At 43.0% G+C, this 17437-nt stretch overlaps 1 protein-coding gene across 1 annotated transcript; it reads right to left on the bottom strand.

Annotated features, from left to right (window-relative positions):
* Positions 1-3396: 3396 nt before the first annotated feature.
* exoc3 (exocyst complex component 3) lies at positions 3397-16980 on the bottom strand. The gene is made up of 16 exons (XM_069723028.1): positions 16923-16980; positions 16132-16331; positions 15368-15587; positions 15067-15239; positions 14075-14287; positions 12596-12774; positions 11269-11385; positions 10902-11019; positions 10590-10715; positions 9942-10042; positions 9031-9141; positions 8383-8524; positions 7066-7188; positions 6792-6953; positions 5265-5386; positions 3397-3806 (listed from the first exon to the last, which is right to left on the bottom strand). Exons 2-16 carry the CDS (start codon positions 16273-16275, stop codon positions 3602-3604), a joined length of 2256 nt encoding a protein of 751 aa, XP_069579129.1. The 5' UTR covers positions 16276-16331; positions 16923-16980; the 3' UTR covers positions 3397-3601.
* Positions 16981-17437: the final 457 nt, after the last annotated feature.

Here is a 17437-nt window from a genome sequence, read left to right as displayed (position 1 = left end):
AAAACTTCCCCCATAAAGTCCCAAAACACAATAATAGGCCCCAAATAAATACATTATTCTAATCAACTCAAATCTGCTCAATGTGTGGCTGATTAAATCTTTTTATTAATGATTTTCTAAACAATTACCTTTCTGTTTATGTGTTTTTGTTGCTAATTTATGCAGCAACTCAAAAACACTTATTTCCACATTTTGGTAGTTCGTTAGTTATGGTAGTACATCTGAATGCACAATAAAACACTACAAATATCCTGCAGTAAGACTCTGAAACAGAAATCTCTCTCTAATAAAACACTTGACAATCACAGGAAAATGTGTTTTACTTCAGTAAACAGATCAAATGTTTGCTAACAGTGCTGAGACTCAATCTGAGGACACAGACTGTGGAACAATAATCTAACTGCAGCCTTCAAACTGTGCTTCTGTGTGACATCTAACCTGTTTGAAGTGAGAGGAAGTATGCAGCACATTGTCATGTAGCCACGTTAGATCCTGATCATGACTGACTCTCTTTCTCATGGTGAGCAGATCAATACTTCCATTTACATCAGACAGGTGAGATTTCACAATGACAGTTTGAAAGCTGCAGTTAAGTTATTGTTCCACAGCATCTGCTTGGTCTTCTCCTTTATATGACAGCATCTACCTGTCCTCGAGACCATATCAACAAAGTCATGTGACTGACCATATAAGGCATGGCTGCTCGCCATGTATGAGAGGCCTCAGGTGAGCACCCCTCCTCTTGCCTGGTCTGAGCAGGAAGAAATGGTGACAATCAGGGTTTCTATCTTTGATGGACCATCAGCATTGTGAGGAGCAAAGACCTCCACCCTCTGACATCCTCGGTCAGCAGCTGACGGCAGATCGGCAGACCCCCGTGGTGCAGGGGATGCTACATCGACTCTATTGAACATGAATAGAGAGCAAGCCATGTTGCTGCTGCACAGATCTTTGAAGGAGGGGATGCCTTTTAAAGCAGCCCAGGAAGTGGCTCCACTTGGTGGAATGAGCTACCAGATGACCTGGGACCTGGTACTTGTATAGTTTTATCACCTTTCGGTCTCAAAGCGCTTTAACATGGTTTTCCCATTCATCCATTCACACACTAATGACACAGATCACCATGCAGGGTGCTGCCATCAGGAGAACATTCATACACCGATGGTTCGCCATCAGGAGAACATTCACACACCGATGGTACACCATCAGGAGAACATTCACACACCGATGGTTCACCATCAGGAGCAACTCAGGGTTCAGTGTCTTGCTCAAGGACACTTAGGCATGTGGACAGGAGGAGCTGGGGATCGAACTACCAACCTTCTGATTAGTGTGCAACCCACTCTACTGTCTGAACCACAGCCTCCCACCTGTTCAACTGCTCGTTAATGCAAATATCTGATCAGCCAATCACATGGCAGCAGCTCAATGCATTGAGGCATGTAGACACGGTGAAGACGAGCTGATGAAGATCAAACGGAGCATCAGAACGAGGAAGAAATGTGATTTCAGGGACTTTGAACGTGGCAGGTTGTTGGAGCCAGACGGGCTGGTCTGAGTAACTAACTAACTAACTAACTAGCTAACTAACTGATGATCTACTGGGATTTTCACCAACAACCATCTCTAGGTTTACAGAGAACGGTCCAACAAATAGTGAGCCGCAGTTCAATTCATTTATTTATATTATTTTAGTTCTCTGGGTATAAATGCCTCGTTGATGCCGGAGGTCAGAGGTCAGAGGAGAACGGTCAGACTGGTTGGAGATGATAGAAAGGAAACAGTAACTCGTTCCAACCGAGAAGATCTGAACAACACCTGGAAGCTTGAAGCAGACGGACTCCAGCAGCAGAAGACCACCGGGTCCTCCTGTCAGCTAACAACAGCAAACTGAGGCTGGATTCACACCGGCTCATTGGACAGGAGAAGATCGGAGTAACGTCTCCGTCTGATGAGTCTGGATTTCTGCTGCCACATTCAGACGGTTGTCAGAGTTTGGTGTCAACAACATGAAAGCGTGGATCCATCCTGCCTTGTATCAGTGGTTCAGTGTGGTGGTGTGATGGTGGTGGTGGTGGTGGTGTGATGGTGGTGGTTTGATATTTTCTTGTCCCACTTTGAGTCCTTCGTACCAGCTGAGCATCATGTAAACACCACAGCCTACCTGAGTATTGCTGCTGACCGTGTCCGTCCCTTTATGTCCTCAGTGGACCGTCTCCTGATGGCTGCTTCCAGCAGGATAACGCACCACGTCACAAAGATCAAATCATCTCAAACTGGTTTCTGGAACATGACGATGAGTTCACTGGACTCCAACGGCCTCCACGGTCACCACATCTCCATCTAATAGAAGCTTTGGGATGTGGTGCAACGGGAGATTCACATCACGGATGTGCAGCCGACAAATCTGCAGCACCTGTGATGTCATCATGTGAATATGGAGTGAAACCTCAGGAATGTTTCCAGCAGCTGTATGTGTGTGTTTGCGTTTCATGTTTATACATTTTAACAAATTACCAAAACTCAGTAAAGACATCAACATGAGCAGATCCAATGCAGACGGTTGACTTAAAATGCAAATAACTTGATAAACGTGATAAATAACCACAGCAGCAGCAGGTTCCTTCACTTCCAGATAAAAAAACATCCATGTTTGGTTTGTTTACATTTTGTGGGCGGCGGGACAACCTTGTTTAATATGTCACCAATTTTGCTATGAACTGTTTGTTGTTTCCTTCAGCAAAGTCTGCAGACATGCGGACTTGCAGAAAGGGTGCTGGAAGGGCTCCAAATGTCAGAGAACCCTCATGGAACGATGATCTGACAGTGGGACAGTCCTGCAGCCTGGAGGACGTACTGGGGACGCACCTCAACGTCTGAGAGTCTGAGAGACTGAGAGTCTGAGAGTCTGAGAGTAAGACTGAGAGACAGAGAATCTGAGAGACTGAGACTGAGAGACAGAGACTGAGAGTCTGAGAGACTGAGAGACAGAGAGGCTGAGAGACTGAGACTGAGAGACAGAGAATCTGAGAGACTGAGACTGAGAGACAGAGAATCTGAGAGACAGAGACTGAGAGTCTGAGAGACAGAGAGACTGAGACTGAGAGACTGAGACTGAGAGACAGAGACTGAGAGTCTGAGAGACTGAGAGACAGAGAGGCTGAGAGACTGAGACTGAGAGACAGAGAATCTGAGAGACTGAGACTGAGAGACAGAGAATCTGAGAGACAGAGACTGAGAGTCTGAGAGACAGAGAGACTGAGACTGAGAGACTGAGACTGAGAGGGAGGACACTGGGATACAGAAGAGGTGTTGTAACAGCAGGAAGAGAAGCAGAAGAAGGATGAGTGGGAGGAGAGGAGACGCTTCACACTCTAATTAGTAACAATACTGAAGTCCATTTTTATAACTCTAGTTTTATTCTTTTGTTGAAGCATGTGACCATTATTACAATAAAAACTGAAAATAAATGGTGGGAACAGAAAACACAAGAGGCTGCATCAAACAATGAAAAACAAACAGAGCATCTGGAAAGAGATGCTTTGTTATTCTACTGTGACTGAAGGTTCTGAAGGTGGAAATGGTGTCATGGTGACTGGCTTTATTTGAGCAGTTTTGCGGTTGCCATGGAGGTCATAGTCGTCATGGTGGTCATTGTGATGGTGGGGACGGGGATGTCTTTGAAGATGGGCTGTGTGACGCCACCGTAGGACACTTTGTTCTCGCTCAGAGTCCCGATGATCATCTGCCGCATCTCCCTGCTGGCGTCGCCACGCACCGCCAGCAACGCCTGGATGTGCTCCTCCCTACGGAGAGCAGGAAGGACAAAAGACATGAGCAACATGGATGTACGAGCTCATCAGGCACAGAGACTGGGTGTAGTTTATGGCATCATCCCACTTCGGTGTGATAATTAAGGGTCCTGCAACCGTGCAGGCTCTGCTGCTGTCACAGAAGTTGATGTCAGGCTTCAGACCCAGTAACAGCAAACACTGCTGTCTGCACCAGGCTGTTGATAGAACCACTGGGAGTCCAACATCCCTGTTTCAATCCGACACAAAGAGGCTCTCAGTAATTGTTTCCTAGGATTAGTTAAAAAAACAAAAAACAGCCACAATCCCATGTTAAATGTAAAAAGGTGTGTAAGTGTCAGGCTTGATAACAGATCATCCTCCAGGTGTGTGAGTGAGTTAAAGAGAAAGCATCAGGATGATGTTGCAGTTGTTATTTACACTTCAACTAAACAACAGAGAGCAGCCCTTCAGCCTGTCAACATGTCCTATAGATTGCTGACTGCTTCCATTGATCGCACATTCCTCACAGTGTGAGCCTGGAACCAGCCAAACCAAACCACACAACAAAAATACAAACACAACACACACACAAGCTTTATTTCTAGGGATGGGTATTGTTAGGATTTTATCCATACATAATTTGTTTTTTTAATTGTTTGTGTTTCAGCCGCAGATGCAAAAGACTCGTTGCCACAAGAGCGATTGTCAGCATCGTCTGTTATAAAGATCAACGATGCTTTGAACGTTTATTCTCCCCGCTGTCAGAGCAGGTGAGTGTCTGAGGAGCTGCACGCTGCAGCTGAAAGACACATTTTCATACCAACTCCTATTTATTCCTCTCAAATTTTGTTCACAATTTGTTTTTTTTATCTGTGTTAATGAACACTTCACCTTTGTCAGGATAATCCATCCACCTGACATGTGACACATAAAGATGCGGATTCAACCGTATGATTATTGCACAGGTGTGCTGATTACAATAGAAGTCCACTCTAAAATGTGCAGTTTATCCAAAGTTGAAGTGCTCACTAACACAGATTTGAACACATTTGTGAACAAAGTTTGAGAGAAATAAACCTTGTTGGTCTGCAGAAGTTGTAATTGGAGAATTTGGTTTGAAACAAGTGGCAGAAAGTCTGAAAAGTTTGGATCTCGACAGGAAGTAAAAAAGAGACTTGAGTAGCAAACAGAAATCTGAGGGGAAAACATGCCCACAAAGGACATTATGGAAACTTGTATTTGTTTCCTGGTCTTCCATCTGATGCCAGCTGAAAGTGTGTGTGTGTGTGTGTGAGAGAGAGTGTGTGTGTGTGTGTGAGAGAAAGTGTGTGTGTGTGAGAGTGTGTGTGTGTGAGAGAGAATGTGTGTGTGTGAGAGTGTGTGTGTGTGAGTGTGTGTGTGTGAGAGAGAATGTGTGTGTGAGAGAGAGTGTGTGTGTGTGTGAGAGTGTGTGTGTGTGTGTGTGTGTACCTGATATCCGGGTACTTGGACACCAGCGTGGTGACCTCCAGGAACAGCAGTGTGGGGTCGGTCAGCTTGAACACTTCAGCGATGGCAGTGATGGCGCCGCAGAGCCGGTCGGTGTCTTCGCTCTGAAAATAAATGATCGACATCAGTTCGTGGTTTCTTTCATGACCGCGACTGATTTCTGTTGGTTGACAGATTTGTTAAACTCCCCACAGTAGTTGATTATTAGTTATGGATCAGACCCTATGTGGTTCAACAGCTTGTGGTCATCAGGCTCTGTGATTCAGCACATGAAATGTAAAAACAATTATGAACACAACATTAAAGGACAAGTTCCACCTTTAATTTGAGTTGATTTATGACAACATAAAAAGAACTGTGTAGGAAACAGAGCCGCTCCAACTCGTCTGGGAAAGACTTCACAATTTGAAAACACATGTATTTGGTGCCAAACGGAAATAAATGTTTTATTCAGTGAGGTCTTAAATGTCTTTTTCGACAACGTTTGAACATTTGCAGTGAAAATCAAACACCATCTGTGGCCTTGAGCCTGTGAGTCGCTGCTCAGGGAAACTGCACCCATGTAGTCTGCATGTTAACCACTCAGACATCAGGTCCTCACACAAATACATTATGTTTCATAGAAAAAGGGAAAATTTGCTGTGATTTTGAAAATGGATAATTCAATTCTGTGTCACAGCAAAGCAGCCAGTATGATCAGTGAGTTGTGCTATTAATTATTGATAAGCTGTCAAAGCTCTGATGCTGCTCTGTTTACTGATATGTTCCATATCTATTAAATGAAGAGTTCATGAACACTTCAAACATGAGTCATGGATGTGGAGCTGCACACAGACTGGAACTAAGATTACTTTTGATTAACTTCAACATTCAAGGTTTTCAGGGATCAGTGTGTTTGGATGCATTTGGCTGAATGTGAGCACACACAAGCTCATATTCTGTATACACCCATCCTGCTGCTTCTGACCAGTCATCAATAAATAACAGTGGGTCAGTTCAATGTGCAGCCACACGACCAAACCATAACAGAAGAGTTTTCTCTCATTTAGATACGCGTTGATTTTTATCTGGACTACTTTGTTCAACAACTCTACGAGGTTACTTCAGATGTTTTTCTGAACGGCAGCTCGGTCGTCTCTTGATCGTTGACGAGGAACCATGTTCAGCTCCGTCCTGGAAATCCTTCTAGACCTGGAGCTGAGTCTCATATTGACATACAGTAAAACTCCCCATCAGTCTGAAAGGCTCTCAACTCTCACACTTCTTGCTCCAAAACATTCAGTTACCAAGAGTGCAGTTACTTTTAAAGCCTTACAATTTGGTCACTCTGCATTAAAAAGGGCTTTAAAACACACACTCAAATTTTAAGTACACTTCAGTGGAGTATCTGTTGTTTTATTTCATTTCATGGAAGTATTAAATCAGAGACCCCTCCAGACACAGTCTGTGACACTTTACCTGAAAGCGATGTTACAGTTGAGAATGAATCCTATAAAGACGTGAACTCACCGCAGCCAGTTTCCTGAAGAGGAACTTGAACTGATCGGCCTCTTTGATCATGCGTTCAGCTCCCTCCCTCCTCTCATCGGCGTTCTTAAAGGTGACTCTCTTCTGCATCACAGCTTTGATGTACTCCACCACCACCCGGCGCAGCGCCTCGCTCGTCATCTCCTGCACACAGCACCCGGCGAGGGAGGGGTCAAAGGTCAACGGATGACACAAACGTGTCATGGGAACTCCTTGGGAACTTTTGGAAACAGCCTTTAATGAGCTCCTCTCCCACCTGATTGAAGGGTTTCTTGATTTTGTTGAAGTCATTGAAGTAGTCCTCCACTGTCACACAGATGGTGTCCACGGCATGCGAGCCCGTCAGCCACTTCCTGGTCAGCAACTCGTTCAGGTGATGCTGGTCGATGCAACGCCAAAATAAAAGCAATTAAAACGCACCGCAACATTTTTAATCAGTATATGACATCAATTTTTTGTGTCAATATAAATGAAAAGCGTAAAGCACATGACCTTAAGGACATTGATGTGTATGCTAACTACTGTAGTATTTGTTAAATTATGTTAACATACTGTCTTTGAAAAACAAAGGAGCATCAATTTAAAACATTGCAGCATTTGTAGCTTTAAAGAAAATGTGTTTGTATTTGTAGCAAAGGTTCACAAGAATCTTATTATCATTACAGACATTGTTTTCTGTGGTTAAATCTACATATAATATTTACTTAACACATCTTGTCATTGTCGCATTCTTCACAGCAGGTCCCTTTGAATTTTAAGCTCTTTTATTATATAGCAAAGACATGCAACTTGCATTTAAAAATAAAAGAATTGTTGTATTTTTTGGGGGGGTTTGATCTCTTCGTGGGGTCTGTTCACAATGATGTCATCGTAATTGTTATTCTTTGAGCTTTTATTTTGGATGCAAAATTATTCTAGTTTTCTTGCTTCCTGCCTTGTTGCCAGTAACTGCTGTTGAGTTGAGCGAATCGGAGGGCGCAGAGGTCATGCTAGGATGCAACTCGTTTCATTGAATGAAAAATCCAGTAAGAGTAGAAGTATATCGTTTGTAGAACTTGAAAACACATCATATCCACATTTCATCCTAAACTTGTCCTGACTTCCTCCCTGCTGTCTGCACATCTTTTTAAAAAAAATAATCAAATCAAATAAAATACAATGTTGACTATTGTGCAGCACAAATCAAATGAAATTCACTCTAATAGCCTCATTAGGAAGGTGACCAAAGTCCCAGAAACCTGAAGTCCTCACAGATCACAGAGCTGCTCATGTTATCCAGCATGGAAATCTGTTTTTGGTAGACTGTTCCTTTAACATGATCTTATAGCTGGAGTGATCCACACTTGATAAACAAATGAACAGTAAAAAAAGACAATTACTGAACTTCAGTATGTGTATCAAAGGAATAATAAAAAAACAACCCGTTGTCATATTTTACATTAGCTGATATATGTGTGTATATTCAACATAAAAAAAAACCCCAACTGATTTGTATAAAAAAATAATATTTTAAGTCGCACAAAACAAATCCACCAAAGAGCTTTAAATATAAAGGTGTTTCAGCATTTCTTACTTCGAGGTCTAAGAAGACTTCATCCAGCAGGAACTGACAGCCCTCCTTGGCCACCTCGTTCAGGGTCCTCTCGATGGCAGAGTCACTGTCGGTGGGCTCCGAGGACTGAGAGTACTTCCCCTTCAGGCTGTTGATGGACTCCCTGAGCAACACAAGGACAACCTCAAACAAACACGAGACATCATGCAGTCTCTGGTGTTCATGATAGTTCCTTTGAGTTTCATGTGATCTCATCACAGAACTTTCACCTTTTTTTTAAAAGGGATTTTTTTTTTATTCCGGAGACACTTTTTTTTCCACTTGGCATCAACATGCAACGATTCTCATCAACATGTGACACACTGATGATTCTAATATTCTCATACTGTGTGTGACATCAGAATCACAATCAGCTTTATTAGCCAGCTATGTCAACACATACAAGGAATTTGACTCCGGTTGTAACCATCTTGAGAGAACCTATATCTGAACATATAAACTGTTTATCACACTTCAGTCCACCAGCAGCGAGACGCCACTCAACTTGTCTCAAGGTGTTAATGACTGTAGAGAAGGTTCAAAGTCGGGGACACGCCATCTTCACATTTAGCTCTCAGATTCATAACTGGAAGTGTAAACAGTTGTTCATGGAGAAGAATAAAGACGTACCTGAATGTTTGGCAGTTGTTAATGATGGCCACCATGTACTGAACGTAACACTGAGGCAGCTGTCGGTCCCTCAGGTGCTCCTCTTTGTAGGTCACCACCTCCTCCCTGTACCTACACACACACACACACACACACACACACACACACACACACACACACACACACACACACACACACACACACACACACACACACACACACACACACACACACACACACTTTCTTAAGAATATTTGTATATCTTTTTTATATCTTAATATATTTCCAACTCTCAGTGACCCCCACAAAAAAAACAACCGCCGGACGTTCAGCGTTCAGCGCAGAATAAACGGTCGGCACCTCGTCAAGCTGCTCGCGTCCATTAAAACTATTTTAAAAATATGCTCTTCTCAGGAAAAATCTCTTCGGTGGACACGGCGTGTCGCTGCTGCGCTGGCAGAGCGTCGGCTCTATGGAGCGCACAACCCTGACGAACTAACCCAGACCCACATTCACACTCTGAAACTGGGTCTGGTTCGCAGCAGGCCGATTAATACTGTAATCACAAAACAACTCTTCTGTCTGAGTAAAAACTTGTGCCGAGCTGTCGTCCCGCTCCGAGCAGGAGAGTCCTGGAAGACGCACTCAGTCCTGTCCTCAGCTGGGACATCCTCAGCTGGGACGTCACTCTCTTCCACACTGAGGTTAAAGTCACAAAGATACCAACCGGTGCAGGAAATAAGGTCAGTGCACCGTGTCTCCATATGAAGATCAAAAAGCAGCACACACTCCTTGTGTCTGTTGGACAGTGTCGGAAACGTTTCAACACCGTGGTGATATTATTCAAACTGTGGTGAATATGGTGACGTTAACTTTATAGGTTTAAGACATCTGTAACATGTCAGAAAGACAGAAAGTATGAAACAGAGTACCTGAGGAGGAAGGTGTTCATTTGTTTCAGGCAGAGCTTCAGGACCTGTTCTTTGAAATCTCCATTGATCTGAGCAGCGACTTGTAGATTCTGTTCAAACATCTGAGAAAGAGTTGAGGGAGGATGGATTAAGATCAGGAAGATAAAATGAGGACTTCTGTGATCAGAGGGTGAACGTCAGCTGGCTTCTCTTTAAAACACCACAAATCATGATGGCTAAATATCCACAAACTGAAATTAAAAGTAAAAAAACACAAAGTCCAACAAACTAAAAATCTTCATATGCTGATTCCTATTGATACGCAGCAGTGTGTGTGTGTGTGTGTAGGTGTGTATGTGTGTGTGTGTGTGTGTGTGTGTGTGTGTGTGTGTGTGTGTGTGTGTGTGTGTGTGTGTGTGTGTGTGTGTGTGTGTGTGTGTGGGTGTGTATGTGTATGTGTGTGTGTAGGCTGTGTGTGCAGGGTGTGTGTGTGTGTGTGTGTGTGTATGTGTGTGTGTGTGTGTGTGTGTGTGTGTGTGTGTGTGTGTGTGTGTGTGTGTGTGTGTGTGTGTGTGTGTGTGTGTGTGTGTGTGTGTGTGTGTGTGTGTGTGTGTGTGTGTGTGTGTGTGTGTGTGTGTGTGTGTGTGTGTGTGTGTGTGTGTTAGTTACCTGGAAGACGATGGCGGGCAGTGTGGTCTGGTAGTATCCGTCCTGGTCCGCCTCCGGCTCCGTTTCTTTCTGCCAGTCCTTCTTGTCTGTCTCCAGAGCCTTTCTCAGCCAGCCGGTGATGTTAGACTGAAACACACAACGAAGACAACACTTTAGTTTGAGACATATTATACATGAATATATAAAGAATAACATATTATACATGAATATATAAAGAACATATTATACATGAATATATAAAGACTGCATCCATTACAGTTCATGTTAGTGTGTGTGTGTGTGTGTGTGTGCGTGTGTGTGTGTGGTGCTCACTGTAAAAGTCTGGACATATTTGCTGAGCAGGTCGTTCACCACGTCCTGAGGCAGCAGAGACTCCAGCAGGTTGATGTCACACTCTGAGGTGAGCTCTGGGTGGCCCATCATCTCCACACTGAAACACACACACACACAGATTATTTAACTATTCTTCATTCTCTCTCTCTCTCTCTCACACACACACACACACACACACACACACACACACACACACACACACACACACACACACACACACACACACACACACACACACACACACACACACACACACACACACACACACACACCTCCCTCCAGGTGCCTCATGGACTCTGTGCCCATAAAGTTAGATAACATGGAGTGTGTTGTTGTGTGTGTGTACCTCTTGTATGTGTTGAGGACCCATGTTAACATGGACACGATCTCATTGGCCTCCAGGTCCTCGAAGGCCAGTTCTTTGACACGAGTGGACACAGCGTTGTGGTAGAGACCGAAAAACCTGACACACACACACACACACACACACACACACACACACACACACACACACACACACACACACACACACACACACACACACACACACACACACACACACACACACACACACACACACACACACACAAGGAAACATATGATATAATCATTTATACTGTATAACTCCATACGTTGACCTTTTCAAGGTTTTCATCATTTAGTTTAATACATTCTTCTGGGGAAACAGTTTGTTGTTGATAAAAACTTGGTGTCAATTTCCATTTTTAATTTACCTAAATTTCAGCTGTACAAATGTACTACTGAAAGTAATGGAAGGAGAGGGACAAAAATTTTATATTTCTCCATAAATATGACATAAAATATCATCAGATTAGCACACAAATCCTAGAAGTAGGTAAAGAGAAGCTAATTAAAGAAATGACATCCAAATATTATGCCTGGTGATTTATCTAGTGAAGAAAATTAACCAATATTAAAGATTTCTTGGCAAAACATATGTGAATCTCTGGGATTAGCAGGTAAATTGAATGTAAATTAGAATTATGTGTTTTCAATCAATGTGATTATAATCAGATTTAATTGGGTGCCCTGCTGTATTTAAAGAATAGGGATCTATCAAAGTCTGAGCTTCACAACATGTTTGTGGAAGTGTATCATGGCACCGACAGAGGAAATGAATGAGGTCCTTGGAAAAACACTTTTTGATGTTTATAAGGTTAGAAAACCATGTGTAAAGAGTTTAAACTCCGCCAATCCAGTCAGGGAGACTCTATACAAATGGGGGGAATTCAGGATCACGGCTCCCCCCATGATGGGGTTCATGGGAGGAACTCCAGCATCTCAGAGCTGAAGCTGCTCTGGTGGAGGAGGAGATCAAACACCTGCAGGCTGATGAGACAGACTGATCAACAGTTACTGGAAACTATAAACTGTTACACAAGTTATTGAGGTTTACAGACATTTTCCACACACAGATATGAAATATTGGTTCATTTTTCGTAATAAATAAAAATTGTGCATGATATTTTATCTGTTTATCTGGGTTTTCTTTGATTACTGGAAGGACTCGTGTGAAAATCTCAATGTTTTAAGTCACATTTAAGCAGAAATGTGGAAGCTTTTGAAGGCAAGCACCGCTGTATTTATATTCTGAATGTAAAGTGTCCCATACGCCAATATAAAACACGCTCATTTTGTTTTGCACTCGTTACCTGTTGAACGTGTTGTAGTGGGGGGGAAAGCACTGCACCATGAGGTTCTTGACCACGATGAGGTCGTCCAGAACATATTTCCTGGTTATTTCTAGAAGACGGACCAGCCACATTTTATCAGCCTCTCTGGTGACCGACTGGGTTCCCTCGATGCGGGTGCTGACGGTCCCCTCCAACACCTGCACCAACAGAACAAAGGCTTCAGGAGGTCAGTGGGCCCAGGGGGCGGAGCCTGTGCAGCCATTCAGAGATCTGCTGGAATTAGTAGCCTCCACATGGTCTCCGTGTTTGAGTATAAATAATTACAAACTAGACCAATTGTAAAAACAGTCAAATGAAAGGTCTGTTAGAAGATACAGAATAAGAAGAAGTGGACGGAGAAAAAGCTGAACAGACTCAACAAAAATCCCTTCAAGTGTTTGGAGGCATTTTCCACCACAAGAAAATTTGATTGATTTTAATCTCCAATTGAAGCCTTTTGAAGAGTTTTGGGATTCTGTGAATTCGACACCTTGTTTTTGATTATGTTCTTTACAAAACTAGAATTGCCGCCTCATGTTTGTATGCCTCACCTGGCGAGAAGTATATACCAACAACCATCTATACACAGAATAATCTGAAAATTCAAACATGTGATTTGACTAACCAGCTGTTAGTTTTAGTTTGAGCCACATCACCCACTGGGTGATCCTTCTTATCCACCTGATGTTAGCTAACTGCTAGCAAACTGACTCTGACTCTTCCTTCTTAACTGTCCTTTTTCCCAGAATAAACTTGCATACAACACATATTATTTAAACATTGTTAATCTACTTAAATGTAAAGACATCTTCTATAATGAACTAATTTACATTTATGATGTTTCTTTAAGGGAATTTGCTCCAAATATTATGTAACAACATCTCTGAGAGAATCTGTTTGTTTTCTTTGAGACTGACAGCTTTAAAGCATCACAGGTCCTCACGCAGAGTAATAAGGTCCAGAAAAAAAACAATCAGTGCATGTTAATATCTACAATCTGTATCTTCCAGATGTTGTTTATATGACAGATGTGTTTCCTTATGTATTCCTATCAAATGAAGTTGGATGACCTACAACTACTTGGAGAATAATAATCCTGATAAATGATCACTGTTGACATCTACCCAGTGCTTGTTGTGACACTTGTTGTGGTGTCATTAGTAGGTAAACAAATAGTTTGGTGTTTGTATGCAAACGTGTGTGAATCAATGTAAAAATTGAGCATCTGTAGCGCAAAATATCACAACGTTAGTTTCTAAAATGATAAGAGAGAGTTCTCTCCTCTTCTCCGGTGATAAAACAAAAAGAGCAGCAGTAGACAGATAGATGGGTGGACAGACGGATATCCATATCCATATATATATATATACATATATACATACATACATACATACATGTCCAACATACAGACACACAGAACGACAAAAGTATAACTGTGATGCTTCATCCCCGTCTGACCTCGAACATCTTGTCCTTCCACCGTTTGGGTCGCCCTGGTGGGATGAACCCGCTCTGCTTCTTTCGGTCGACCATACGCCGATCGATCTTCTCCTCGCGCTCGATGATGCGAACGACCGACACCAGCATGGTGGGGTCACGACGGACCGTCACCATGGACCTCTGCAGCACCATCCACAGCTGCTTGGCCAGCTCATCTGACAAACCCTGAACCTGGAGGAGAACACGGACAGGAAACTGATTCAGGAACTGTTCAAACATACACAACATCAAGATTTATTTTTGGAGGGCAAATGTGGGTTTGTAGTGTTTGTATGGATTATATGAAATCATTATCAAACGACGTTCAGGAACCAGTAATTCAAGGTATTGGTACCAGAACCGTTATCAATAACTCTTTAACAGTACAGAGCCCTATTAATGACTGAAGTATAGAATATGTAGATGTATTTTTTTCTATATTATTTATTGGCTCGTCTAAAACTATACTGAGTACTTTTTTCATGTTGAACATGAGATATTTAGAGGTGTCCTTTTTGTTTGAGTTGATCCATATGTCCATTTGTTGTTATATTTCTTAAGTTTAATGGGATCAGATTTCCTTTTTTCCTGCAAAGGTTTCCTATTAAAAGTCTTCTTCATAAATTGTTCATGGTAGTTTAATCTTGATCCAAAATATGCGAAGAGTTGAACCACTCAGTGACCGACAGAAGTATTTCTGTAAATACAAGACGACAGGTGGAGGAAGTGCTGACAGGAAAATTAAGAACAAAGACCTGCATGTTTTATATATATGTCAGAAAAAAGGCAAATCTATAAATTTCAGAATTTATAGAAATTAAATAAAATTGTAAATCACATTAAAATATATAGAACTAGCATCGGATATGTTTTCTTTCTTGAGTTTAGTGACCTGTATCATCAGTACCGGAGGAGATGTTTGATGTTAATGTGTTGGTATGGTTCACAGTGACTCTGTCACTCGGACTCACATCTTCGAAGTAGATGGAGATGAGGTTCATGTCGCTGGTGTTCTTGCTGTCCATACGGTACTGCTCGTACATGAGGTCATCCCGCGAACACTCCAGCTCCATCAGCTTCCTGTGGGCCTGCAGCAGCTCCCCCTGCTCGATCAGCTGCTGCGTCTCCGCCACTATCTCCGGGACTGCACACACCCGAGACACAAATACAGAGTACTCAGAACAAAAGAGAGCTTTCAAGAGTAACGATATAATGTCAGATAAGTGACACATAATCACCGACATCTTCTCGGTGCGGTTCGACTCTACTTACCAGAGAAAATGTTTTTCAGGTTTTCCACAGCAGAAGCCAGCTGACTGTGTTGAACTACAGCATCCTTGACATCCTTCAGGCTCTCTATGGTGTTGATGCTCTGCCGCCAGTCTTTACTCACGTCACCCAGAGAGCTCTGGATGTCTTTGACATCCAGCAGAGCGCTGTGCAGCTGGGACAGTCCGGTGCGAACGCCATCCAACTGAGACTGGATGGCTGCCTGAAGGACATCAGGGGAGTCGATCTCGTTTTCTTTCCACCACGATTTAATCAGCAGTTAATTATCATTATTAATAATTTATCAAGAGAAAACAACAACAATTCTGTGATTCCAGTTTCTGAACTCTGGTGTTGAATTATATTTGTATGACCTCATCCTTTGTGACTGCTTATCTCTGTGTTCTGGATGACTTTTGAAGAGTCCTTGTGATTTTTCTCAACGGTCTCAGATTTCTCAGATAAATCAGCTGTTGCAGAATATAACGATGAGTTAACGGTCTGTTGAAGATTCAGCGTGTACAATATATCAAATATGGGATCTGTTGTATGAAATGGGATCAAATATCTATAATTTTGTTTTGATTAGTGAATTAACACCTCAAACTAAGAATGTTTGTGTTTGGTTCATGTTGACAGAGGGAGCAGGTCCTCTTTATGTTCTGTTTTTACAGTAGCTCTCACCCCCGCCCCCCCCCGTGTGAGTTTCACCATAGATTCACGAGACCACCAGACGACGCTATGTCCTACATGCTTTGACATGTTACCTTCAGCCGAGCTTCCACAGAGGCCTTTTTGCGGGCCTCTCTTCTTCTGTACTGCTCCACCTTATCCAGCTGGTCCGACCTCTGCAGCATCCCCGCCACGCGCTGCACCGCCGTGGCAACCGCCTCCCGACTCGTCTCCTCCATCCCGATGCTCAGCGGTGTGAGGTGGCAGGTTTGTTCATCCACTTTACGCAAACACTCTGAGAGATGAGAGAGAAACATCAGTGTAAACAAGTCCTACAATAAACAATGTGCTGAACAGAAAACATCGTGACGTCATTAAGAGCCAGCTGTGAGCCAATTAACTGGACATGAATTCACAGAACAGGCACGTTTGCTGAATGGTCAGAACCGGTCTGTAAACGGTCAGACGTGTGAATGTGAGCATGTGTGATCCTGTCACTCTCCTCTCCTCAGTCAGCTGGACTTCTCCAGCTGTTTGGTTTCACGGTGGTTTAATGGCGCACGTGACGTCACGTTATCTAGGTCAGTTTACGGAGCGTCATCTTCATCTTCATCTTCACAGCTAAAGTGGAGCAGAAGAACTCACTACTCACGGCGATACCGAAGATGTCAAATAAAAACAGACAGTTATTCCTCCACATTAATATCATGTTTAGGAGCTTAAGCTATGCTAACAACGGACGGGAAAAGGCTCAGTGTCTCAGCACGAGTGAAATAAGTTCACGATACGAACCAGGACGCTTTCTGACCTCAGACACTCAAGGGACAAACGTAGAGAAGATGAAATAGCATATCTGCAAATATTAATATTTCAATTTCAAACGAACTTGTGTTGTTGTGGTTCCACTTCCTGCTTTGAGCTCCGCCCACCACCAGCGGCTTCACTCTTCTTCTTCTCTTCTTTTAACGGTAGTCGGTAAACCAGTGTGGGTGAAATAGCGCCATCTTCTGCTCCGGGGTGAAAGTCCGCACATTTCTCCAGCGGTTTCTCCCTGCGGAGCCTGAAGGTCCAGCTCGAGTCCAACTCAGGGTGAAAGACACACCGAGCGTTGACGATCCGTCCTGCTGTTCTTAGGATGTCAGGTGCCGCGGCAGTTTCACCGGATCCCAACAAACCAAGTGCAAGGCAAAGAGGATGTACACGCCAATGTGAACCCTGCAGAGCCCTTTTTTCAGGACTGCTTTTGCGTTCCCTCGCAATACTTCTCTATACTTTAGCAGTAAGACGTGCAACAGAAACAGTGGCTCAATCACGCAGAGCTGTATGTCAACTTGAACCCGAGGTCTGTTTGGGAAAATGCTGCAGAGGGACATTTCACTGTGTTTTATGTTTTACATTAGA

This window comes from Brachyistius frenatus, unplaced genomic scaffold, assembly GCF_029030835.1.
Source record: "Brachyistius frenatus isolate BFR_SWC_R1_liver_20210118 unplaced genomic scaffold, ASM2903083v1 Contig_314, whole genome shotgun sequence".
In the NCBI taxonomy this organism is placed as follows: Eukaryota; Metazoa; Chordata; class Actinopteri; family Embiotocidae; genus Brachyistius; species Brachyistius frenatus.
Note: the sequence above shows the minus strand (reverse complement) of the source record. Positions and strands in the feature narration are given on the sequence as shown.

Excerpts from the sequence above, each read along its gene's own strand:
- exoc3 (XM_069723028.1), bottom strand. The coding sequence starts at position 16,275 with ATGGAGGAGACGAGTCGGGAGGCGGTTGCCACGGCGGTGCAGCGCGTG. Across the intron at positions 10,716-10,901 it reads AATATGTCCAGACTTTTACA|TCTAACATCACCGGCTGGCT; the intron begins GTGAGCACCACA and ends TGTGTGTTTCAG. Across the intron at positions 5,387-6,791 it reads TCTTCAGGAAACTGGCTGCG|AGCGAAGACACCGACCGGCT; the intron begins GTGAGTTCACGT and ends ATTTATTTTCAG.